At 48.0% G+C, this 25,000-nt stretch overlaps 1 protein-coding gene across 8 annotated transcripts; it reads left to right on the plus strand.

Moving 5' to 3' along the window:
* The first annotated feature begins 126 nt into the window (after positions 1-126).
* clip1a (CAP-GLY domain containing linker protein 1a) lies at positions 127-24,987 on the plus strand. Of its 8 annotated transcripts, none has more exons than XM_047016743.1 (28): positions 127-532; positions 4,344-4,629; positions 5,070-5,602; positions 6,660-6,784; positions 6,916-7,132; positions 7,597-7,794; positions 7,982-8,073; positions 8,184-8,244; positions 10,480-10,584; positions 11,832-12,734; positions 13,006-13,122; positions 13,674-13,731; positions 13,820-13,903; positions 13,993-14,149; positions 14,599-14,764; positions 14,968-15,183; positions 15,958-18,486; positions 19,175-19,312; positions 19,707-19,813; positions 20,523-20,643; positions 20,747-20,799; positions 20,977-20,997; positions 21,474-21,591; positions 21,693-21,840; positions 22,271-22,320; positions 22,860-22,865; positions 23,591-23,718; positions 23,885-24,987. In XM_047016743.1, exons 2-28 carry the CDS (start codon positions 4,542-4,544, stop codon positions 24,114-24,116), a joined length of 6,771 nt encoding a protein of 2,256 aa, XP_046872699.1. In that variant the 5' UTR covers positions 127-532; positions 4,344-4,541; the 3' UTR covers positions 24,117-24,987. The 8 variants fall into 8 exon arrangements, with proteins under 8 accessions (XP_046872699.1, XP_046872703.1, XP_046872704.1 ...); XM_047016745.1 differs by having other exon boundaries at positions 528-614; XM_047016744.1 differs by lacking the exon at positions 127-532 and adding an exon at positions 724-1,117.
* Positions 24,988-25,000: the final 13 nt, after the last annotated feature.

Consider the following 25,000-nt stretch of genomic DNA (forward strand, 5'->3'; position numbering starts at 1 on the left):
ATGTTAGTGTAGAGTTGATTAGGATGGAATCTTTTACTGTAGTCTTATTCTTGCTATATTTTGCACGGTGCAAAATTGCACCTTATTTCACGCTTTAAATTTTATTTGGAAAGTGTGAAGTTATTGTAGTAAAGTCAGATATGTCAAAGACGGATGGTATTCAGAGAAAAATATGAACCTAGGGCACTGCAGAGGACCGTCTGAACACCTGTTGGACATTGCCCAAGTATTTTTATGATATGAATTACCCGGTATTTTCTGGTTGTTTGCAGGGAAATGTATCTTATGACGTAACAAATTCAAGTTGACACATTTTTTAAATGTAATTGTGGTAGGTTGGAGGAGCGATACCACTTGGTCTTTACGTCATACCTACTACTTCTCATTCGGCCCCTCGTGAACGATTGGAATGGTCCTGCTGTAGGAATTCGACCTGCTGGATTGCAAACCTTCGTTGGAGACGGTTAAGCAAAACGGGGAGGCGTTCACTCGTTTCTATCTTTTCATCTTGGAAATCAAATGCGAACGTCAGGTGAGACAATGTACTGACTATACTCGTTTGTCAGCTACTTCGTTAAGTTTTAGCTTGCTTGCTGGCAATGGACTGCGTCAATGTAAGTGAGAAAAGGGAGTTGCTTTGACGGGCTGCTAGCCTAACTGTCATGCTAGGCTAACGACGTTAGCTGTTACACACTCACTAGCTAGCTTCTTAGGCTAGCGTTGGCGGTGTCAGTAGTCTAGCTGTAACATCATTGCACGGACAATGTCACGTCAATTTGTCATTTTAATAATTTGTGGAATCTCGGAGAAAACACAAACAGCTAGCTAGGTGGCCCTCACTTACGCAATCATTATAGTTAATGAGCAAGCAGGGTGGTGTTATAAACAGAGTTAGACTGGCAACCCTAGGACGGCTGTAGCTGGCTGATGTAAGCTTGGCAGGGAGCTAACGCGTAGCTTAAGTAACGTTATTCTGACACCGGTTCCAACCCTAGTGGTATTACAGGTGTGGCGACGGGCCGGTGACATTGGGAGCGAATGTTTCTGAACTTCATGTAATCGTTACAGTAGTGATGAAACACCACACTACCGAGCGCTAGCTAAATAAGACTTTCACGTAAGTTCAAGAAAGTAAGGCACAGGTATCAAGCTAGCTAGTTCCGTACCATATGTAATTGAGCTAGCAGAGCTAGCTAGCAATGGACAGCATTGATTTGGACTTTGCTAGCCTGCTACCTATATTAAAACGAAAGCTAAGATTCTGGGCATGCTAATTTGTGTATCAGTGTTAGTTAAGGTAGAGTATTGCCAACATGTATTTATTCTTACGGCAGTAAGATAGCCAAAGTTTTGTTGTTGTTGAAACTATCAGTTATTTAAGTGGGTTTCCAGTTGCGTTGGTTGGCCTTACGATATCCAGATGTGCCACCTCATCAGCTGCACAGGAATAATCAGATGACACGTAGGGGCTGTGCCATCTGTCTAACTTGGATCACTTTACCTAGTACAAAACCAACTTATTGTTAACCAATTTCACCTTTTTTTTTTTTACACGATTTGTTTGTTTTTTACTATTCCTGTAGCTAAAAGAGTTGTATTAAGCAATATTGTGTTGCAACTTGCTTGATTGGCTCTGTACTTTGCTTGGTGCAGGAATGATGCATCAGAGGCACCGATGCGCCTGTCACATACCCATAGACTTGATTTGTGTGTTAAGTCTCCATGCAGCTTGTCTTTTGTTTCTTAGCCGGGGAATGGGGGAAGTATCCTTCCTTTCTGTCTCTTAATGGGCTTTTTGTGCTTCCACACACCTCCTGCCGGCAGTGCTACGGGGGCTGGAATGACCCCAGCAGATGTGTCCTGCAAAGGGGGAAAACTGGAGCATGGCCTGGCATAGTGCAAGCTGATTGATACAGAAGTATTTGTTTACACAGACAAACGGAGACTGCTTGTGCCTTCACCGTGCACCGGTCTGCTGTTGCTGTTGTGATTATAGCTAGTCTGTTGTAGTGGTCTATCCGTATTGCCAGTGTAAGCGACGGTAAATTATGTCAGTTGAAGGAAGTAGCTTAAGAGTGTTTGTTTTGAAGCCAAACTGGAAACTTATCACTTTGCACGGCTACTTACACCACTGATGTCAGCAAAATAGTATCCGATTGCTATCTGCTGATTCAGTAAAATATCTAATCTTATTTATTTGGCCTTACCAATAGAAGTTAATTCGATTTATTTGTTGAAAGAAATTATCAGTCTGCAGAGTTATACACAATAACCTATTTTCCTATGTCCATGCCTCAGTGCAGTGTGATGTTGCTGTGCGAGGCTTTCACATGGCTGAGCCAGATACACCAAGCTGTCACTACAGGAATCATGCGGGAAGTCAATGATCTCTGTTGTGGCCACTCAAAATGGGATTTAGGTATTTTGTAGCAGACACTCTCTTCCCCTTCAACCACATTATGAATGTCATTGTTTAGCTCAGAGTTTTGTTTTAAACATATTTGTCCATGGAACTAAAGTGGTTCCCTTTTATAAGGGTCTGGCACCAAATCTGATGCTGCAACCTATCTGAAATGAATTCAAGGACAAAGTGAGGGGTGTTTCGGATTGTAGAAGTGAATTTCTTAAACCTGGATGAATTGATAGAACATTGACGTTTTGGCTTCTTTCCTAGAAGCAGATTAGTGAGTCAGGAGTGAAGGATTACCAGTGATGCAGGGGGAAACATCGACTGCATAAGTGGATGTTTTTGATCTGACCACACCAGCACACATCATAAGACTGAAACACACCCAACTTCTCACCAGATTAAGATTCTGTGAAACACTTATTGGTTTCAGCCCGAAGTGCTACAAGACGTAACCTGAAATAAGTAATGGCCCAACCCAAATGGGGACATTGTGAATGGGCTGTCCCTCTACAGTATCTTGTGCTTAGAAGATATCAATTATTAGCCTCGTGTTTTCCCCTGAGGGCTTGTGCTGGAGTACTGAGAGGAAACTGGGTCACTGGCTACTGACCACTTCTCTCCGTACAGGAAGAAACTCCTTGGGTGTGTGTGTGTTCCAGCTTCTTTTGGTTAACTGGGCTCAGGACATGGTAGGAATGACAGGTATGTGTCCATGACACTGTGCTGCAAAGTCCATATTGGACTGACTCCTCCTTTGCAGTTTAATACTAGGCTGTGCGTAGGGAGAATGGAAGGGAGCTAGTTTGTTAAATGTTTACACTGAAAGCGGTCATTGCTAACTCTAGTTTTGACACAGTGTTAGGAAAGGTGTGCAGTGACTTTTCTCTGTACGGTGTAGTGTTAGTTTTAGTGTTGCCATAGCTCCAGTTTTAGTTTGACCTCAAGGGTGAACTAGTAACGTGATATGGAGAGATAATCGTTGCTCTCGTCTGTATTCCTCACCTGTTGTTTTCCAGAGATATTGGAGAACATTGAAGGACCTAAACAGGATGCATTTCACGTCTCATTTCAATCTTATTTCATATCTCGCAAGATGGCATTCATGTTGTTATCTTACGTGTAACCTAAGCCATGTTGTATCCAGAAGTCTTTAGACGGCAGGAGCACTCAAAGGCATCTCAGGATTATGCAAGGTCAGGCTGCGAATAACCTGCAGACCCTAAAGATAATCTCAGTGTACATTAGGCAGGCTGGTAATGGGTGTAATCCTTTGCATTCAACCATAATCCCTGTTTTGGTTCAGTGTACTGTACAAATCACCTATCTGACAGTAGACTACATGTCATGGCTGGAGGCAGGTTTATGTTCTACTGTTATTGCTTTTCATTTAGTCCACTATTCCTATTGTATAGCTCTCAACGCACATGGAAAAAGCAGATTAAGAACATTTAAATAGAGTTTGAATGTGTTTATTCTATGAGCCTTACAAACACAGTGACACTTGTTTGGTGTGGAATGGCTTGTGACAGTGTATAAATAGTACTAGAATGTGGTGGCTCCGTTAGGGGAGCAGAGCTTGTTGTCATAACAGATTGCTGCTTTATATGAAAACAAGTAACGTTTTGAATGATGAGCAGGCGCCACAAACCCAATATTAACCAGCCATTTAGCTATGATCTATGTAGTCATGTGTTTCTGATGCAACTTGTATAATGATGGCTTTTGAAAAGAATTGGTTGAGAGGTCTGTAGAAATTGTCATTCTATAACAGAATGTGAGCCTTAATGCAGAGTGACAGTGAGGATGTTGTATTCGGCAACTTTAAATGTGGTGTGCTGCAGTGCTAGTGGATAACACTGTCGTTATTCTACCATGACATGCAATTTGGACCTATATTTAAAACCCTTTTTTTTCCCCATATCTTTTCTTACAGGGTCATTTTGAGGTGTGCTTCCTTTTTTCTTTCCCTTCCCCCCTTTTCTGTTTTTCTTTGTTCTTTTCACTGGTGCCGTGAGGAACACTTCCACGTGGTCATCCCAGCTGAGCTTGGCCCAGCCACCATCCATGGTTCGTGGTCAGCAGACACCCACCGATGACCTTTTGGATCTTTAATGCCACATAGCGAACAATCATGAGCACAGCCAAGCCAAGCGGGCTCAAAGCGCCCAGCAAGATAGGCAGGGCGACTGCATCGGCAGTCACCAAGACGTCCTCTGCTGGTAAGGCTTCCGCCGCACTGGGCCCACAGGGGCTCCAGGCTGCTGTTAGCGAACATGGGAGGACACACAGTGCCTAACCTCTGACTGGGACGGTCGTCAATCAGCTTATGTTTGCAATAAAAAGGTCTTAAGGCCTTATCAGTCTGCTGGTGGGGCCTGGGTGGATTTGCAACATAACGCTGATCAGTCCCAAGAGATTTGAGGTTGTAGGCTAAATGGTATTTACCCTCAGAATATTGCCAAGTTGGCGTATTAGTATTATAAATTGATTTTGGAATCAAGGCCACTAATGGTTATTTTTTTTAAATCCCGTGCTTGGCTATATAGAATTTGTGAAGTCTATCTTGTTTTGGGTTTACTGCCAGTAGCGGTCATTGGAAATGTAAACCTTTTTTTGTTGTTGATTCGTTCGAGTCACCACAACCTGTGTTTCCCTGCAGCCGGACCCAAAGCACCAGCCGGCCCTGCCGAGATGGACAACGATGGGGAGAGCTTCCAGGTGGGAGAGCGGGTGTGGGTGAACGGCAACAAGCCCGGCGTGGTGCAGTTCCTCGGGGAGACCCAGTTCGCCCCGGGACAATGGGCGGGCATCGTGCTGGACGAGCCAATCGGGAAGAACGACGGCTCGGTGGCTGGCGTGCGTTACTTCCAGTGCGAGGCCCTGAAGGGGATATTCACGCGGCCCTCCAAGCTGTCACGCACCGAGGGCGAGGCCAACGGGACAGAGACAGCGCCCCCATCCCGCGCCTCCTCGCCGACGCCCTCCATGGCCAGCCAGGCCTCCCACACCCCTTCTCCCAAGCCGGCCACGCCCTCGACGGCTGCCAAGAAGGCTGCGACGTCTGCGTCTGCCTCGCCGGCAACGCCGACCTCCAACCTGGCTCGCGCCAACAGCGAGTCCGTCTCTAACCTCTCGGAGACCGGCTCGGTCAAGAAGAGCGAGCGAGAGCTGAAGATGGGTGATCGTGTTTTGGTAAGGCTGCTCGGGGTTCTGTGGTCATGTGCCGGGAGAGTAAATCACGATCCTGTCCCCTGTCGAGGGGCCCTGTCCCCTGTCGAGGGGCCCTGTCCCCTGTCGAGGGGCCCTGTCCCCTGTCGAGGGGCCGCGTCAGTAGGGGTCATCCCCTGAGCCACACCCCCACCCCCCTTCGTCCTTGTGTGCCGACATCGCCATAAATACAGGATGGTCTCAGAGTCACACGACTGACCCTTCTCTCCCACAGGGTTAATCTCTCAGGAATGTGTCTGTGCAACTCTACGTCCCCCCCACCCCCTCCCCTCCCTCCCCTCCCTCCCGGAATCTCACTGACCAATGAGAACGGCAGCTCTAACCCTCCTCTAGTGAGTGAGGTCAGTGACTGTGTATAGGCCCTCAGTTCACAGCCAAGCACTCTCCTCACAAGTACCTTCCTTCCTGCATCGCTCTGAGGCCCTTTCTCTCTCTCTCGCTCTCTCTCTCGCTCTCTCTCTCGCTCTCTCTCTCGCTCTCTCTCTCGCTCTCTTCCTCCCACAGCCTTGGGCTGTGTGACACATTGTTCAGAGAGGAAGCGAACACACTGAAAAAACACACAATAACCACATTTGGTGCGGCTGACTAACTGCAATTGGTTTGCGACAAGAAAGATTATAGACCGGGCGTTGCTGTAATTGCCAAAGCAGTATCGGCTTCCCCGAGTCTTTGACCCAGTTTTGTGGTTTATCAAGTATCAATAGATGCAGTGGTTTTTTGGTTCCATTGTCTGATTTACATTTAGTCATTTAGCAGACGCTCTTATCCAGAGCGACTTACAGTAAGTACAGGGACATTCCCCCCGAGGCAAGTAGGGTGAAGTGCCTTGCCCAAGGACACAAAGTAATTTTGCACGGCCGGGAGTCGAACTGGCAACCTTCAGATTACTAGTCCAATTCCCTAACCGCTCAGCCACCTGACTCCCTTGGAGTGGTCTGATAAGCACATCCAAGCATATGACTAAAGCAGTCTCTTGACCCGCCTGCCTGATGTAGGAACATGTTTGGTGTTTGTCCTGCAGGTTGGAGGCACCAAGGCTGGAGTGGTGCGTTTCCTAGGCGAAGCTGACTTTGCCAAGGGGGAGTGGTGTGGTGTGGAGCTGGACGAACCCCTGGGGAAGAACGATGGGGCAGTGGCAGGAACCAGGTATTTCACTCTTTAATCATGGAAATAACTATCCCATCCATAGCACATCTCTCTGAGGAAATAGAGTTTGTTTAACAGTTTCAATTTCTGTGTAATTTGTCTAATAACCTGTGTGTGTGTGTTTTGTGCAGATACTTTCAGTGTCAGGCCAGGTATGGCCTCTTTGCTCCGGTCCACAAGGTCACTCGTATCGGCTTCCCGTCCACCACGACGGCCAAGGCCAAGCCGGTGGTGCGGAAGGTGGTGACCACGCCCTCGGGCCTGAAGCGCAGCCCCAGTGCCTCCTCCATCAGCTCTGTCAGCTCTGTGGCCTCCTCCGTCAGCGGCAAGCCCAGCCGCACAGGCCTGGTGAGACACACACACACACAGGCCTGGTGAGACACACACATTTACATTTACATTTACATTTAGTCATTTAGCAGACGCTCTTATCCAGAGCGACTTACAGTGGGTACAGGGACATTCCCCCCGAGGCAAGTAGGGTGAAGTGCCTTGCCCACAGCGGGGAATCGATCCGGCAACCTTCTGATTACTAGCCCGACTCCCTCACCGCTTAGCCATCTGACTCCCTACACACACACACACAGGCCTGGTGAGACACACACACACAGGCCTGGTGACACACACACACACAGACCTGGTGACACACACACACAAAGGTCTGGTGAGACACACACACACAGGCCTGGTGACACACATACACACAGACCTGGTGAGACACACACACACAGACCTGGTGAGACACACACACCCAATGTTTGTGTATTCAGTGGTGAGTGAATGGTCTCTCATTCCCCCGCCTGCTTCCCCAGCTGACGGAGACGTCGTCCCGGTACAGCCGTAAGATCTCGGGCACCACGGCGCTGCAGGAGGCGCTGAAGGAGAAGCAGCAGCACATCGAGCAGCTGATGGGCGAGAGGGACCTGGAGCGAGCCGAGGTCGCCAAGGCAACCAGCCACGTGGGCGAGGTCCAGCAGGAGCTCACCCTGCTGAGGGACGACCAGGAGCAGGTCAGCGAGCACACACACACGCACACACACATCCCCTAATGTCAACGTGGACATGACTTAAGATGTTACTTCCATGGACTTGTATTGCCATCTGTTATTTGAGCCCAGCTCTTCAGCGGGACTGAATGAATGTGTCTGTGTTGTGGGAATGTATTCACTCATGAATGCTTGTGCGTGTCCATCAAAGATGGAGGCCAAGATGGACCACCTACGCACTTTAGTGGAAGTGGCCGATAAAGACAAGGTGGAGTTGCTGAATCAGCTGGAGGAGGAGAAGAGGTGAGTTTGGCTGTAGATGGGCAGGGCCAGTCTTGAGGGTGGAGCTGGCCTGGTTCTACAGATGCATATCTGGTACTGAACGCTAAAACAAGTCCAATCGTGTTCCACAGGAAGGTGGAAGACCTTCAGTTCCGTGTGGAGGAAGCTTGTATTACCAAAGGGGACCTGGAGGTAAGCACCTCCTCATTCATACCCAGACCCCGGCCACTCACACTCCCGACCATACGAGAACCCGCAGGTAACATCTAACAAAGTAGTCTAGTTCGAATCATGTCCCTGAATGACTGGAATCGGATCCTTCTGGTGTGATAACGTTTCACCAGTAAAAGCAAACGCGCTGCTGTTTTTCTGATGAGACTGCAGACCACAGCCATCTGTGGAATGAACTGTCTCAGCAACATCCTTGTTCCCCAACCCTGATGATATTGCCTTCAAGTCTCCCTTTAATTAATAAATAAATCTCATCCGAGGTCGACATCCAGCTACTCTGCATCCTCTTGATCGACATCCTGTCCTCTGGTTTCCTGTGATTTGCGAGGGGCAGAGATGTGAGAGAGATGCAGAGAGGTGATTGGCGGCTGTTGCTGCAGTATCAGACTGCCAAGGACTGGGTGTTAGCATCGCGTGTGTTAGCAGAATGCGCTAACAGCCCACAGTCCCACAAGGGACGGCGATCAATTCGAGTCTTTTTTAGCCACGTAAACTGAGACTCCCTCATAAAATCTAGTGGTGCTCCAAGGGCACCATTCCCTCAGAGAGTGCTAAGATCTTAACTTGGCCAGTTCCTGATCATCTTATATAACGGAATGTGAGAACATAAAATAAATGGAAAGAAAACGTATGATTTGAAGAGACTCGCCGCTACACCCTGGATGTCACCGCGCTCTTGATTTCATGATCTTCTTTCCTAATCCACACAGAGGATTAACACAGTCTGGGTGGTTGCACATCACTAACAACAAGCAGCTGATCGTTTTTTACTTCAGTTATTGGTTGAACTAACAGTAGATTTGTCAAAAGCCTTTGTTTTACAGACTGGATTATAATGAAGGAAAACCAATTAGTTTTTTGGGAAACTGCTGACCCTGCCTTCCTGTCATCTGATTAGTCGTGAGGGAGAGAGTCTGGTCCCTGAGGGAGAGACACTGTCTGATCGCAGGATTGATGTCATCTGTTCCACAGTGCCACTCCAAACAGGGGATCGTTCTGTTTCTCCTGAAGGCGTCCCGCTACAAACATTACATTTAGTTACGCAACAGGGTTCGACGTAATACCCCTTTATCTTCCTTTGATTGTTTACTAACCGTCTGTTGACGACTCACCGCAACATATCAATAACACGCCTTGCTGCTTAAACAAACCAGACGTGCGAGGCCTCCCTGTTTGGTGTCAGGCAGTTGACAGTGTACTAATGTTGTGCTGTAACCTTTCTAATCAGTGATGTGATGTCAGTGCTTCTTTTTCTCCTCCTCCTCTTCCTCCTCTTGTCCTCCATGTTGGCCCCAGTGCTTAGCATGGAACCACTGAAGATAGTCCACAGCCCCATCCTAGGCTCGTACTCTCCCGGGCTGTCCCAGCCCACAGTCCACATATTACACACTCAGTAACACCATGGAACAGTGGGCTCTGCATTTTTATTATATTCAAATAAAAGGGATATGACTCCTACCGTGTCCATGCACGTGGCGAAAAAGACAAACCTGGAATAGCTTCCGGTTCGTAAATGGCCCACGTTCTATTGTGCTACTGTTTTATTTTGATCCCCAGTTCTTTATAAGTTATATGTTTTATATTATATTTACACTTTTGGGTTAGTTTTTTATATTTTGATTCGTGTTTTTTGTGTCAACTCACCAACCAAACACACCTTATCAAGAGAGAAAGAGAGAGAGAGCAGTGATCTTAGAATGTGTCTGGGGTGAGAAAAAGACCACAAAATAAACAACTTCTCATGGACTAAATTACATGGTTTAAAAATGATAGTGTGCACTGCTCTCTCTCCTGTGAAGTCCATCTGATTCCCTTACTTGCTGCTCACTCAGTAGCTCACACAGACCTCTGTATTCCCACTCTGTCTTTATATAACCCCTGTTGATCCACCAGGTTCACTCTGCATGTCTTTATTAAACGCAACCAACACCTGCATATCCATGAGCATAACGCACCTGTTACCGTGCTCCTGGTTCCCTGCCTCCATAACATCCCCCATACTCGGCTCTGCTTTAAGGGGCCTCTGTTGGGGTACTCACTCATCCCTCAACCCCCTCCTGCCCACTCACTCATCTCCCCTCCACCTCCCCCTCTCCTCCCTCCACCTCCCTCCCTCCCCCTCCTCTCTGTCTGTGTTGGGCTGGCATGTGATGGTGGCACTGGTTGTTCTCTTCCTCTCCCCTTCTTTACTAACAGACGCAGACCAAACTGGAGCATGCCCACATAAAGGAGCTCGAACAGAGCCTGCTCTTTGAAAAGACCAAAGCTGAGAAACTGCAGAGGGAGTTAGAAGACACTAGGGTAATGGATCCTGCTGTATGCTTCGCTACGTCTGGACAGAGAGGGGGGGGTTTGGGGGAAGGGAGGGAGGGTGTTGATGTGTGGTATAGTCATAGGGGAGGGTTGTTGAGGAGTAATAGGGGGAGTTAGAGTCGTATTCTCCATCTTGCAACACAATCTATATACAGCTCTTTAACTCTGTCACAACCATGGCTGTTATCATACCAAAGAAAAGGTTTTATATTTCACTTATGAAGGGTTCCCGATTTGTTTTTTTAAACTCAGTTTCAGTCCTTTGAACAGTCAGGGTTATTAATGGGCTTTTATACTTCCCCTGACTCATGCTGTTTGCCTATGCCGACAGTCCTTACCTGGGGCCCGTGAGGAGCCCAACAGCCAGACAGTTCCCCACCCTTCCTCACCCTTATTCCCAGTGACCCTTTGCCCCCTGACCCCCTGACCCTCTCAGCTACTAGTGGTCCTGCCTGTGTGGAGTCGTGTGCCTCCTGTCTCACCTGCTCTCCCTCCCAGGCAATGCTTTCCTGCTTATCTAAGGGGACCACCGCCAGTAAGCAGGGACTAGTTATTCAGATATGATCCAAAATGGCTGCCGTCTGAACACTTTATTGACCCCCTTATGTGATTTGGCGATTGGTTGCCATTCGAGACATACGTTTCATGTGTCGCAAGAGCATTTTAAATGCACAATCCAGTAGATACTGCATCTCTGGGCAGAACATTTAAAACAGAATTTCTGTACAAAAGGAGTGTGTGAGGACTCTGTTTGATCATCACTAGAGGGCAGCATAATCCAGCAAACACCACGCATCCTGTCATACCCCTTTCACACCAGGAACCAGGATTTTAACCTGTTCAGTTACTTTACACTGATTCAGACACCTTCTTTGAGAACTTCCCAGCCATTTTCACTTGTGTCTCGTTTGCTGGTAACTAACTGCAGAGTTATTTAAACAACCTGTAGTTCTTATCGGCATGGCGCTCTGTATCGGTCAAGGCACGAGGAGCGTCTAGACACGGTCCCCGTCGCCCGCACAAGTGTGTAAATATCGAGGCCCCCGTCCACACCGACGTCTCACCTGTGTTCAGCGAGCGGTGTGAAAAGGGTATTGCTGTGTTTCTGCCGCTACTGTACCTGTCAAGGTTTCTTTGGCGTAGGGCTTTTTACAGAGCCGCGGCTTTTATCATCTCAAGGTCCAAACTAAACCCAAACATGGTTTGTTTTGAGCCGTAGTTCTGCTGTCCGACAGGTTGCCACGGTATCTGAGAAGTCCCGCATCATGGAGCTGCAGAGGGACCTGTCCCTGCGGACCAGGGAGGTGGCAGACCTGCGTCTGCGCGTGGAGGCCCAGCAGGGCCCAGACGGCCTCGCGCTCACCCCCCTCCTGGAGGAGGTCAGCTCCCTGAGGGCCAAGCTGGCTGCTCAGGAGGCAGGGCAGCAGGTCCAGCTGGGGGCGCTGACGGAGAAGCTGGCGGCCGAAGAGAAGGCCCACCGGGAGGCCCTGACCCCGCTGCAGGCCTCGTCGAGCCGGCTCTCCAGCGACAACGAGCAGCTGCGTCTGCGCCTGGGTCAGAACGAGAAGGAGAGCGCGGACGCCGCGGCAACGTGGCGCTCCAAGCTGGAAGCGGCTGTCGCTTCCCACCAGCAGGCCATGGACGAGCTCAAGGAGTCGCTCTGCAAGGGGCAAGGCGACCAGACGGCGGAGCTGGTGGAGACCAAAAGTGCCCTGGAGAGGCTGAAGGTGGAGCACAGGCTGGCGGTGGAGGAGGCGGGCAGCAGGCGCGAGGCGGAATCGGCGGCTCGCTCGCGTGAGACGGCCGAGCTGAAGGCCCGGCTCCTGGCGGTGACCGAGGAGAAGGAGAGGCTGGAGGATTGTGTCCGGTCCAGCGTGGACCGCGCTGAGGAGCAGCACCTGGTGGAGATGGAGGACGTTCTGGGCAAGCTCCACACGGCTGAGCTGAAGGTAAAGGAGCTGGAGAATCTGGAGGCGAAGCTAGTCCAACAGGCCCAGGATAAAGCAAGGGAGGCCCAGGTGCAAGTTGCATCCATGGAGGCCTTGCGTTCCCAGGAAGCTCAAGGTAACCATGAGCTCCAGAGTCTAGGGAACCAGCTGAAGGAGGCCCAGAACGAGGCCCACTCGCAGGCCGGGAAGGTACAGCTCCACATCCATTCTATCCCCTGTGGTCACTTTTGTTGTTGTCATGTCACTTTTTACGTAGATCATTATACCCCTAAGAAAACCTGTGTTGCACCAATATCTGTTATACCTATCGCGGTTCATCCATTTCGCCAATTCCATCATTTGTTATTTACGACATCCTCCATATTTGTTTGTTTTTCATGGTTTGTTTCGTGTTGCTTGCCTCTTCCTTCCCTGCATGTGTTCCATGCCCATGTTACGACCGGCCCGGCCTGTTCTGTAGGTCAGTGAGTTGAGCTCTGAGTTGGAGGGCAGACAGAGGGAACTAGTCTCCTTGCAGCAGAGTCTCACCTCTGTTCAGCAGGACAAGAACTCCCTAGAGAAGGAGCTTGGCACCCTGGTGAGTGCTGGGGCCTCTGGTGGGAGTGGAGACACTGGGTGGAGGAGTGGGGAGACTGGGGCCTCTGGTGGGAGGGGAGACAGTGGGTGGAGGAGTGGGGAGACTGGGGCCTCTGGTGGGAGGGGAGACACTGGGTGGAGGAGTGGGGAGACTGGGGCCTCTGGTGGGAGGGGAGACACTGGGTGGAGGAGTGGGGAGACTGGGGCCTCTGGTGGGAGGGGAGACACTGGGTGGAGGAGTGGGGAGACTGGGGCCTCTGGTGGGAGGGGAGACACTGGGTGGAGGAGTGGGGAGACTGGGGCCTCTGGTGGGAGGGGAGACACTGGGTGGAGGAGTGGGGAGACTGGGGCCTCTGGTGGGAGGGGAGACACTGGGTGGAGGAGTGGGGAGACTGGGGCCTCTGGTGGGAGGGGAGACACTGGGTGGAGGAGTGGGGAGACTGGGTTAAGGATAAGAAAGGTCTTGCATGGATGTTGTGATTTTAGGTTTCAAGATCACGGGTACTGTCTTCAGTGTACTCAGCAATATGAATCTGTGTTCTGTGTCCGCAGAAACAAAAGTTGGGAGAGAGCACAGACAATCATACTAAATCCGCACAAACTATGCAAGGTAAACCGATTCACTAAGAACTCATCAGCTGGACAACACTGATATCGAAGAAAGTGTTAAATTTACTGTTGTGTTCTTTTTCTTCCAGATTTGATAGAGAAACTCAGCAAGAAGGAGGAGCAGTGCACAGCAATCTCCACAGAATCTGAGGGTTTTAAGAGTCAGATCGCAAGTAAAGAAATAAAACGTTTTATTTTTGCAGTGTAAAAATGTAGTTATACAGCCTAAACACCCTGCTGAGGTGGATGTTTCTTCCCTCAGGTCTGGAGAGGAAGCTGAAGAGCGGGGATGACAAGTTGGACCAGCTAACAAAGGATAAGGCCAAACTAGAAAGTAACATCTCCGAAATGATGACGTCATCAGGGGACAGTTCAGCTCAGCTCACCAAAATGAACGAGGACCTCACCCAGAAGAAGAGGTATGCGTCTAGACACCCCCACCGTGCACACGTTCTTAACGGGGGATTGTTAAGGCATTGATAGTCGGTTTCCAACAAAAGTTATTTCAATAGTCATTGTTCAAGTGAGTCATCTAATGCTAAGCAGGTCTATACTATTTCGCAATGTTTTTTTGTTTCTAACTCTCCAGTGTCAACAGCAGTTTACATTTACATTTAGTCATTTAGCAGATGCTATTATCCAGATCGACTTACTTACTGTAGGTCAGGGACATTCCCCCTGAGGCAAGTAGGGTTAAGTGCCTTGCCAAAGAACACGTCATTTTGCACGGCCAGGAATTGAACTGGCAACCTTCTGATTACTAGCCAATTTCCCTAACCACTCAGCCACCTGACTCCATCAGGTCAACTCAGCCGCTCAGTTTCCCCCGTAGTTAACCAGTTAGTCCTCCATCCCATGTCTTCCCCAGGAGACTTGAGGACCTACAGACCCAGTTGGCCGAGGTGAAGGAAGGAGCAGCACATTCTGAGGAACAGCACAAGCAGGAACTGGCTCGCAAGGAGCAGGAACTGAAGGACGCGAGAGGAGATCACCAGGGTCAGCTGAGCAGCCTGCAAGAGAAGATTGTTCACCTGGTGGGTAAAGGTTGAAGATGACAAGCTTGTTGAAGTTTGTGTGTGCGTGCACGCAAGAAAAAGTATTGGAAACGTCTTTCCACGATAAAGTAGCATTTTATGAGTCCTGTAACCCTAATTATCGCCCTTTTCGATTTTATGTCTGTTGGGAGATCTGCAAATTCACCCCCTCCAGATCTGAGTGTCTCTCTGTCTTCCCTCAGGAGAAGAGCGTGCATCAAGGCGAAGCTCTAGCTAAGCAGCTGAAAGCCTCGCAGGAGAAGGACCTGTCCGAGGCGTCTGCACAACACGCCCAGGAGCTCCAGGTTCTGCAGGGTCAGGCAGACAAGGTGACCCAGGACCTGAAGTCCTCCACGGACAAAACCCTGGAGCTGGAGAAGCTGGTGTCGGAGCTACTGCCTTACAAGGAGAAGGCTCAGGTGAGCATCTGCCGGATGAACGGATTCGGTTCTACTAATGTTTGGCCTTGTGAAACCATCTTTGTCTTAGAGGTTTTAACTGCTTCGTGGATAGCGTCTGGCCTCAAGGACACTTGATGTGATGTTGTTGCAAATGGGAGTTGAGCAAAATGATTTTGCAGGACAGTGGATCGACCTTCGACCAGAACCAAGTCAGAACAGAGAAGCGAATGATGAAGGATAACATAATTTTTCTTTTTACATCAAGGTCTTAGTATCTATGTTCAAAAATTGGTAAATATTTGGAGGTTACTATTGTGATATCTGACCATACTACAACATATGCTACATTGGTTGCAATTAGACCCAGTTAATTTTTAGTTGAGAAATAACACATTTCAGTCCATTACACGTAACAATTTAACCTGTGATGATCTTACATTCACCAACTTCCCTTGAGTATATTCCATGTTTCATTTTGGGCTACATTGAAAGCAGGGGTACAGTTCCGTTCCACAAGTTGAAAACAAATCGTGCTTACCTTTCAAAAAGAAGTTATTATAAGTACTGTCATTAGCACTTGATTAGTGTACCCCTGTTATCATTGTGTTGAAGGTCAGTTTGAAGGGGTCTCTGTCTATTCCAGTGTGTATGCTTGCGCCAGCTTACCTTTCCAGTTGCATATTGTTACTTTTGTTCATTTGCTTGACTCACTTTTGTTTTATATTCACTTTACTGTGCCCTGTATATACCCCTCCCCCCCCCTTTTTTTTCTTTCAATTTCTATTCCCTCAGTGTCTTACTGCTGAGCTTGGCTCCTCCAAGCAGGAAGTTGAACGATTGTCCAAAGACCTGGAAAAGCAGAGACTATCCCTGGAGCACAAGTGTAAGGAAAGCGAGGAGGTCAAGTCTCAGAAAGCTAGTCTTGAGAATCAGCTCTTAGACGTAAACGCCAATCTAACCGCTTCTGAGGCTAGCCACAAGGAGCTCTCCTCCAAGAAGGAGGATCTGGTAAAGCAGAAAGACAAGCTCACGAAAGAACTCGAGGATCTTTCCTCCGCCAACCAGCAACTGAAGGAAGCGAGCGTTTCGTCGTCCGGCGAGTTGGAGAAACTCCGGAGCGTCTGCCGGGAGGCACAGGCTGAAAGTAAAGCACTGAAGCAGGCCCAGAGAGAGAGCCAAGCCCACATCGAGGAGCTTCAAAGGACAAACAAGGAGAAGGAGGAGGTCGGCCTGTCGCACCAGCAGCAGATCGAGCAGCTTGAGGAGAAGAGGAAGCAGCTCACAAAGGAGTATGATGACACGTGCAAAGAGAGGAACAGGCTCCAGGACGAGCTCGCTCAAACCAGTCAGAAGTTGACGTCTGAAAGGGACAGCCTCGTGTTAGAGCGGGACGCGGCCAGAAACGCCAAAAAGAAGCTCGATTCCAAGAATGCGGAGTTGCAAGCGAAGATTCAGTCGGTGAGCTTGGAGAAGGAAGACCTTTGCGCGAAGAACACGCTGATGCTAGCTCAAATGGAGACGTTGACCAAAGACAAAGATGAGACGTCCTCTCGAATGAATGCCATCGTTTCTGAAAAGGAGGCGCTTCGGGTCTCGAATGCAGAGCTCCAGAATCAGCTTCACGTTTCCAAGAAGGACCTCGAGAATCTTGTCCGGGATAACGACGAGCTTCGGGCTTCCAGAGAGAGTCTGGCGAAAATGCTCGATGAGTTCAAGACGAGCAGCGAGGTTACAGACTCTGAGAGGCTCCACCTCCTACAGGAAAAAGAGGCCCTACTGGCCAATCAGAGAAAAGTCTGTTCCGAGAAGGAGGAGCTTCTCAAGGATGGAGAAGAGCTGAGGAAGAAGCTACGATTGGCTGTAGAGGAACTGGCGACCTCCAAAGAAAAGGTCCAAGAGGCGTTGTCGTCGTCTGCGCAGGAGAAGCAAGCCCTTAACCTCCAGAATGCAGAGACCGAGAAGGCTCTCCATTCAGTTCGGAAAGAAAAGATGGTTGTGGAGTCCACGCTAGAGCAACAAAGAACAGAAAACCAGAGGTTGCTTCACGAAAAGGAAGAGATCGAAGAGAAGTATGCCAAGGAAGTTTCTGAAAAAGCGTCTCTAGCCGCCGAGAGAGACAAACTGGCCAGCGACATGCGTAACATGAAGGATCAGTTGGACGGCTCCTCCAAGGCCAACGCAGATCTCACACAAGCCAAATCCAACCTCGCCACGACGCTGGAGGAAGTCAAACGCAAGAGGGAGGAGCTTGAGGCAGAGAGGACATCTTTGAAGAAGGAGAAGTCTGATTTAGAAGCTCAGATGTCCAATTACTGCTCTGAAAAGGAAGCACTGGAGCAGGAGAAATCTCAGATGCAGGACAAAGTGCGGAATCTTACTCAACAAAACCAGCGTTTGGTGCATGAGAAAAAAGAGTTAGGAGAGAAGCACACTAAAGAGGTGTCAGAAAAAGCAGCTTTAGCCGACGAGAGAGACAAATTAGTCAGCGACATGCGTAACATGAAGGATCAGTTGAACAGCTCCTCCAAGGCCAACGTAGAACTTACATTAGCTAAAGCCAACCTCGCCGCGATGCTGGAGGAAGTCAAACAAAAGATGGAAGCCATTGAAGCTGAGGTGACGTCCTTGAAACGCGAAAAGTCTGATTTGCAAGCTCATTCCCAAAAGCTCTGCTCCGAAAAGGAGAGCGTTGAAAAGGAGTTGGCGCAAATGAAAACAAAATATCAGGACCTCACGGAGCAATCTCTCAGTAAAGATAAAACCGTAGACGACAAATCAGCCGACCTTAAGAAGTCTCATCAGGAGGAAAGAAAAGCTTTGACTGGAGAAATCGACGCCTTAAAAGAACAACTCGGGCAAAAAGACCAGGAAAAGGGCGACTTAACAAAAGAAAGAGAACAGTTAATGACCAAACTGGAAGAGATCAAGAGAGAAGCATCCACCTTGGTCCAGGAGAAAAAGGACCTCTTAGCAGCTCAGGGCAAACTAGAGCTGGACGTTTCAGCTCTCCGTAGCAGCCAAGAGAGTGGCGACGGGGAACGCAGAAGGCTTCTTGAAGAGATGGAGAAGCTGCAGGCCGCCCAGGTGGGGCTTGAAGCGAGCTCTCAGGTCCTTCGCACTGAGAAGGGTCTGATGGAGGCCCAGTGCAAGACTGCAGAGCAAGAGGCATCGTCTGCCGTCAAGGCAAGAGAAGAGGCCTCTGCTAGCCTAGCAGAGTTGCGACGCCAGCTGGATGGTTTGCACAAGGAGAGAGATGACAGTGCCCAGAAAACGAGCCAGCTTGAAGCCCAACTCAAAAATGCTCTTTCCAAGCAGCTTGAGGTATCCTACTGCTAAAAAAAAAAAATCCTAAACTAACCTTCACGGTAGAATCCTTAGCCGCCCTCTCACTTGCATGCTCTTTAATTTATTTTACGTTTCTAACATTCATCCTCCCATCACTAACAGCTGCTCTGCTTGTAGTTTCTTGGAAAGAGATGCTACTCAGTTTCCTGTGGACTAAGAACGCGGTGAAGATTGGGGGATTAGGGACATTACAAAAATGATGTCAACCTTGACTCAAGTTTGTCAAGCATGGATAGATGCATCAATGACTAGCCGTTCTTATTCCACGGCCTGTAATTCATCTAGATTTTTTTTGTTACAAATTTAGATTCACTATTTCGGTGCTTCCAACAGTTGTAGAAAGATATATGGGCTGTGCAGTTAAGATTCTGAATTAAAACTGTAATTTAGAACACACTGTAGTAATGGTCTGAAACTAGAATATGCAAAAATATATGGAATATATCTGGAATGATTTGCATGACTGCAATGCAAAGCATGCAATTTAATTCTGCACGAAATTTCCACCAAATACGTTTTTTCGAGAATCGTAAATTGGGTTTCGATGAGATTTAAACCAGAAGATCTGCACAATTCATTAGTATTTCAACTCAGCCAATCCAAGTAGTATCCTTGGAACTCGAGTATTAGTAACTTATTTCCAAGTTCAATCTTTCCTCTCCAGGCTGAACAGGCAACTGGGCTGACAGCTGAGACTCTGCAGCTGCTGGCCCAGGAGAAGAACCGACTCCAGCAGGAGAAGAGCCAGGCCCAGACGCAGGCGGAGGAGTTCAAGAGTGCCAAGAAGGAGATGCAGACTCAGGTGAGACGAGGGTTTCCTCCTCCTCAGGTGGGGAGAGGGAGGAGTCTCTGACCTCCTCAGGTGAGGAGAGCGAGGAGTGTCTGACCACCTCAGGTGGGGAGAAGGAGGAGTGTCTGACCACCTCAGGTGGGGAGAAGGAGGAGTGTCTGACCTCCTCAGGTGGGGAGAAGGAGGAGTGTCTGACCTCCTCAGGTGGGGAGAGCGAGGAGTGTCTGACCTCCTCAGGTGAGGAGAGCGAGGAGTCTCTGTGAATGTGTTATTAGTATGGAGGAGGGTTTTGAGTAAGTAAGGAATCTGATTAAGTATTTGAGTAATAAGAAGTTAAAATGAAAACCCTTTAAGCATGTATACGCACAAATAAAACAAACCAAACATTTTTTCTGTGATGGTTCAGGTGGAGACCTTGAAGAAGCAGAATGCTAAATACCAAGATGAGCTCAAGCTGTCCAAGGAGAAACTCATATCAGACAACCAGCGGATCAGCAGCTTGTGCCAGGAAATGTAAGTACCCACTCCTCTGTCTGTGTGTGTGTGTTAAAGTCAGTGTTTTGTGACGTTGTTTCAGATGCGTCATATTCACACGGCAGGTCCTGGCTGAGTCGCCACTTCAGGCGCCGTGGAGGGTTAGGGCAGGGACAGAGCTATCGCAGTACCCAACCAGGAACCTAACGGATCAGCTCAGTGCAGTCGGCCAACAGGGCTTTTGGATATTAACTCTTCACTTTTAAATTAAACTTTTTTTGTAAAATATCTATTATGAACGTGACGTTTGCAGCCCTGTTTTCATTTTACATCTTGACTGATTCACAGGATCTTCTTGAGGCTTGCTTGCACATGGGTACTTTCACATGATAATCTTACAAATGAGAACTGAAGTGTTCTTACTTGTGACAGCAATCAACAGTTAAACCTATGCCACAACACTCTTATCAAACTTTATCACAGTTTTACCAAAGATGTACCTTGGACAAAGCATCTAACTAAGTGATAAACAGGGTTATAATCACAGAACTTATTTATCTCCAACCCTGTAAAAATACGCATCATATGAACACAAGTATGATTGCGGAGTCAATCTGGTCATTCCTCGCCAGACTCGACTGAAACCACGCAACGAACAGAACATCTTTCCGACCACAGTGCATCGCGTCAACAGATAAACGTCCTCAGTCATACACATCTCTCTTGGTTTGTCTGTGTGTTTTCAAAGTGAGAATTTGAAGCAGGCGGCATCTGAGAAGTCCCAGTCTCTGGAGGCCCTGCAGGAGGAGAAGAGCAAGCTGGCCCAGCAGCTGGGCAGTAGCCGGGAGGCTGGCAGTGGACAGAAGAAGGTACAGCACAAGGCACAGCAGGACTGCCTCTGAATGACCCCACGGGACCCCTGTTCAAACTGCCTGGCGCGTATTTGAATCCAAACCGTTTTTTTCGTTTCAGTTGGAGGCCGACAATTCCAAGCTCAAGAATCAGCTGCAGGGGCTGAAACAGAGGTGAGAAGCTTAGGGGAACCGATGCTCGGTCGATATTTCAATCTTTTTTTTTTTTATTGACACAATCTGTGATTGGTGTTTGTAGAGCCTACTTACTCAACTGTCGTCAGCATGCCTTGTAAGGTTTTCTCCTTGGTACGTTCTAATGGAGTCTTCTCTTGTCTTTGTCTCACAAAGCTCGCCCAATAATGTCTTCAGGTATTCCATGGCTTTTAATGTTGTAATGCACCTCATATGGTTCTTAACTCATCATTTGATCCTTTTAACACAATGGCTTTCTGATTGATATAATTTCATTACAATTTCATTTTTTTGTCACAAGGTTAAAAAAAAACTACAGTTCCCAGAAAACTTTGCTTTTCTGATCACTCGCATGGCAACATTGCCATTTTCATCTTCTACTTTAACCTACATGGCATCTTATGCTTTGACCCAAAAGTGATGATGATATAAACTCAAATTCATGTTTTAATCCATCAAACTTCTTACATCAGTCTGCTAATCCAAAAAAACGTTCATTGTTTCTGTTTGCCAAAACAAAAAACTTGGAGATCATTATTAGTTAGCAGTGGTACTACTGTGATACATTCTCAGAATATGAAATCCATGCTCCTCTTGTCCTCTTCTGGATTCTTTGGAGCTTAAATAAAATGTGTGTGTGTGTGTCATGACAGTGAAAATGCCTTGAAGAAAGAACTGGATAAGGAGAAGGCCACCTTCCAACAGGCCTTTACTAAAAGCAGTGCCTTGATCTCCCAGAAGGACAAGGAGCTGGAGAACCTAAAGACCGAGGTGAGAACAAGGAGTGGGGTTTTACAATTTAACCTTTTTTTAAATTTATTTATAATTTTTTTTACACAAATACAACACGTTCTCTCTTCCCTCGTGTGCAGCTCATCACCTTGCAAGGCGAGAGCACCACAGCCAGGACCCTGCAGGCCACCGTCCAGTCTCTGGAGAAGGACAAGGTTCGCCTGCAGGAGCGCATCCACAACCTGGAGAGGAGCCAGTCAGGGGCCCAGGACACCGGCAGGTCCTCAGGTACCACCCCCAGGTCATGTCTGTAGGGAGTTAGTCCTCAGGTACCACCCCCAGGTCATGTCTGTAGGGAGTTAGTCCTCAGGTACCACCCCCAGGTCATGTCTGTAGGGAGTTAGTCCTCAGGTACCACCCCCAGGTCATGTCTGTAGGGAGTTAGTCCTCAGGTACCACCCCCAGGTCATGTCTGTAGGGAGTTAGTCCTCAGGTACCACCCCCAGGTCATGTCTGTAGGGAGTTAGTCCTCAGGTACCACCCCCAGGTCATGTCTGTAGGGAGTTAGTCCTCAGGTACCACCCCCAGGTCATGTCTGTAGGGAGTTAGTCCTCAGGTACCACCCCCAGGTCATGTCTGTAGGGAGTCTCCCCCTGGTGCTGAAGGACTGAACTGGTTTGATTTCAGAGATTGTTTTCTTAAGGAGTGTTTGTTTCAGGTGATGCTGCTGTGGACCAGCAGAAGGATGAGGAGATAGCGGACGGCCAGGTATTCAAAAACACCAAAATCTCTATTCAGACCATTCAAAAATGTCTGAAATGGGATATTATTGAACTGGGGTTTGTTGTGTATAGATATAATGACGTTTGCTGTTGTGCATTAAGTTATGTTTCCTGTGCTTTAGCTTGTACTACTCCAGTTATGGATGTCTGTACCTGACAAGAATTCATTGGACTCGCTGTAGAACCTCAGACAAACGGCTCAATCAAATCATGAATCATTTGGCCTCCAATGTTACTCAATTGCATTATTAGTATTATTATTAATGTTACACAGTCTGTTCATTTCATTGGCTGTCCTGAAACTGGTTTGTCTGGGTGATCTCAGGGTTCCATCTCTGTGTTGCTTGCTGATGTTCTGCCCTTGTGCTAATCAAATGCTGATGATGACTTGAGTTGGTTCTGTGGCATTAGGTTGTTCTTTCTAATGTTATTGTTTTGTCTCCTCCCTCTCCTCCTCCTCCTCTTCCTCACCTCCCTTCTCCTCTACCCCTGTCCCTGATGTTGGCAATGCTACCCCACAATCAGGCAGCGGTTTGTTACTGTTTACATCTGCTTCACTTGTGCATATCTGTTAAGCTGTCTGTCACCCCTGTATTTCCTCATGTTGTTTGGTAGAGTTTGTGAGAGTCCTTGTTAGCTACAGTGGGAAACACTTTCTGTGGTGGGGGGGGGGGGGGGGGGGGGGGGGGGGGGGTTGAGGGGGACGGGGTGAGGGGACACACATGCACACATCCCCTCCTCTAACAGACTTCGAGGGATCGGTTTCACATCCATTTATTCACTGGCAATGTTGACCCTTTCACGGCTGATTTTATGACTCACTGGTAGAGGGTTAAAAGGCATTTGTTGTCCTCAAAATGTTTTTGTTGTAATCAGTCTCACTGGGGATATTTTGGTTCGACACACAAAATTCTAGAATTGTCGGTGCACGTTGGTTGGGCTGTTGTGTCTGTGTCGTCTGTCCTTCTCACGGGAGCATGGAGAATACTAACAGCCTATGATCTAGCACAGTCATTTTAGGGACCACTGCCTCACGACAGTACTGGTAATATACATTTACATTTATGCATTTAACAGACGCTTTTATCCAAAGCGACTTCCAAGAGAGAGCTTTACAAAAGAGCATAGGTCACTGATCATAACAACGAGGTAGTCCCAAACATTGCAAGCAGCCAAAACATGAAGCATACATTGTAAAAAAACTAAACATATATATATATATATATATATATATATAACGTCATTCTCTCGAGCAGATTGAGTTCCTGAACTCTGTCATCGTGGACCTAAAGAACAAGAACGAGGAGCTCAAGGTCAAACTGGAGAAGATGGTCGAAGCTGCCCTGAACGGAAACAACGCAAGCGAGCTGGACAACCACGATGGGTAATGAGCACACGTTGAACTAAAGACAAAACTCCCAGCTTGCTTGTCCGTCTTTCGTTTTGTAACTGCTTGGAAGGTACAAGTGAACTGGGTCATCGCTTTGCCCCCCCCTGTCTACATGCGACATGTTTTTTCACTTCCTGTCGTCACTTTCCTCTTGTCGCAGTTCCCACGACGGCGGCCCCCCCAAGAAGAAGCTCCCCCCTCGGCTGTTCTGCGACATCTGCGACTGCTTCGATCTCCACGACACCGAGGACTGCCCCACCCAGATGCAGATGCCCGACTCCCCGCCTCACACCACCTACCACGGCAGCAAGGGCGACGAGAGGCCCTACTGCGACATCTGCGAGGCGTTCGGTCACTGGACGGACTCCTGCAACGACGACCAGACCTTCTGAAGCCTTTCGGCGCACGCCATCTTTCAAACAATCTCTCCTTTTGCACATTTCTCAAACGTTGAGGTGCTCGTGGGGTTCTTTGCTACACTGTACGTGTGTGTGTGTGTCTGTGTCTTTCTTGCCCAAGCCCTTAAAGCCAGGGCTGTACAGCGCTGTTCCTGGATGATCTGTATTGTGGGGTTCCACTGTAACCCTCTAAATTATTTGCAATATCTAGCTGGTTAATAAGCTGAATTAGGTGGGAAGGGAAAACCTACAAGTGGGTGGCTCTTCAAAAACCGGGTTGGAAAGCTTTGCCTATTGCCCTGAAAGGAGTCTGTTGACTTGAATATCATCAAACACGCTATGTTTATAAGGGCGAGGATTTATACAGATTGCTAATAATAACAATAATAATAAAAAAAGGTTTTCTTCCGGGCTTGTAAAATACTTTTGTAAAAGAAATCCATGGTTCGTGATGCTTTCATGAGTTTGTGCAAAAGATGGGTTATCATAGTTTATTTTTTTACGCTTCGAAAAAATACTTAATACTTTTTAAACGGTTGCCTTGTCAGTCAGTCAGTGTGTCAGAGTGATAACTGTGTGGTGGAAACTATAAGCATGAGGGACTCTGTTGGCCTCTGATTGGAGCAGTGGATCCCAGAACCAGGTTAGACTGAGAGCAAGGCATTGTGGGTCAACAGGATGGGAATCAAAGAAGAGGCTGCTAGACGAACCTAAAGCACTGCACACACTTTATTCCTCAAATCCTCGGTTCATTATCAAAAGCCTTTTCCAGAAACTTGGTTTGAATGGTCATTTTTAAGAAGATACAACGCTTATCGGTTTTGAATGTTGAATACTGTGTCTAAAAACAATAAATGAAATTTATGAGTAATTTGAAA

The sequence above is a fragment of the Hypomesus transpacificus genome, unplaced genomic scaffold (genome assembly GCF_021917145.1).
Source record: "Hypomesus transpacificus isolate Combined female unplaced genomic scaffold, fHypTra1 scaffold_42, whole genome shotgun sequence".
Classification (NCBI taxonomy): Eukaryota; Metazoa; Chordata; class Actinopteri; order Osmeriformes; family Osmeridae; genus Hypomesus; species Hypomesus transpacificus.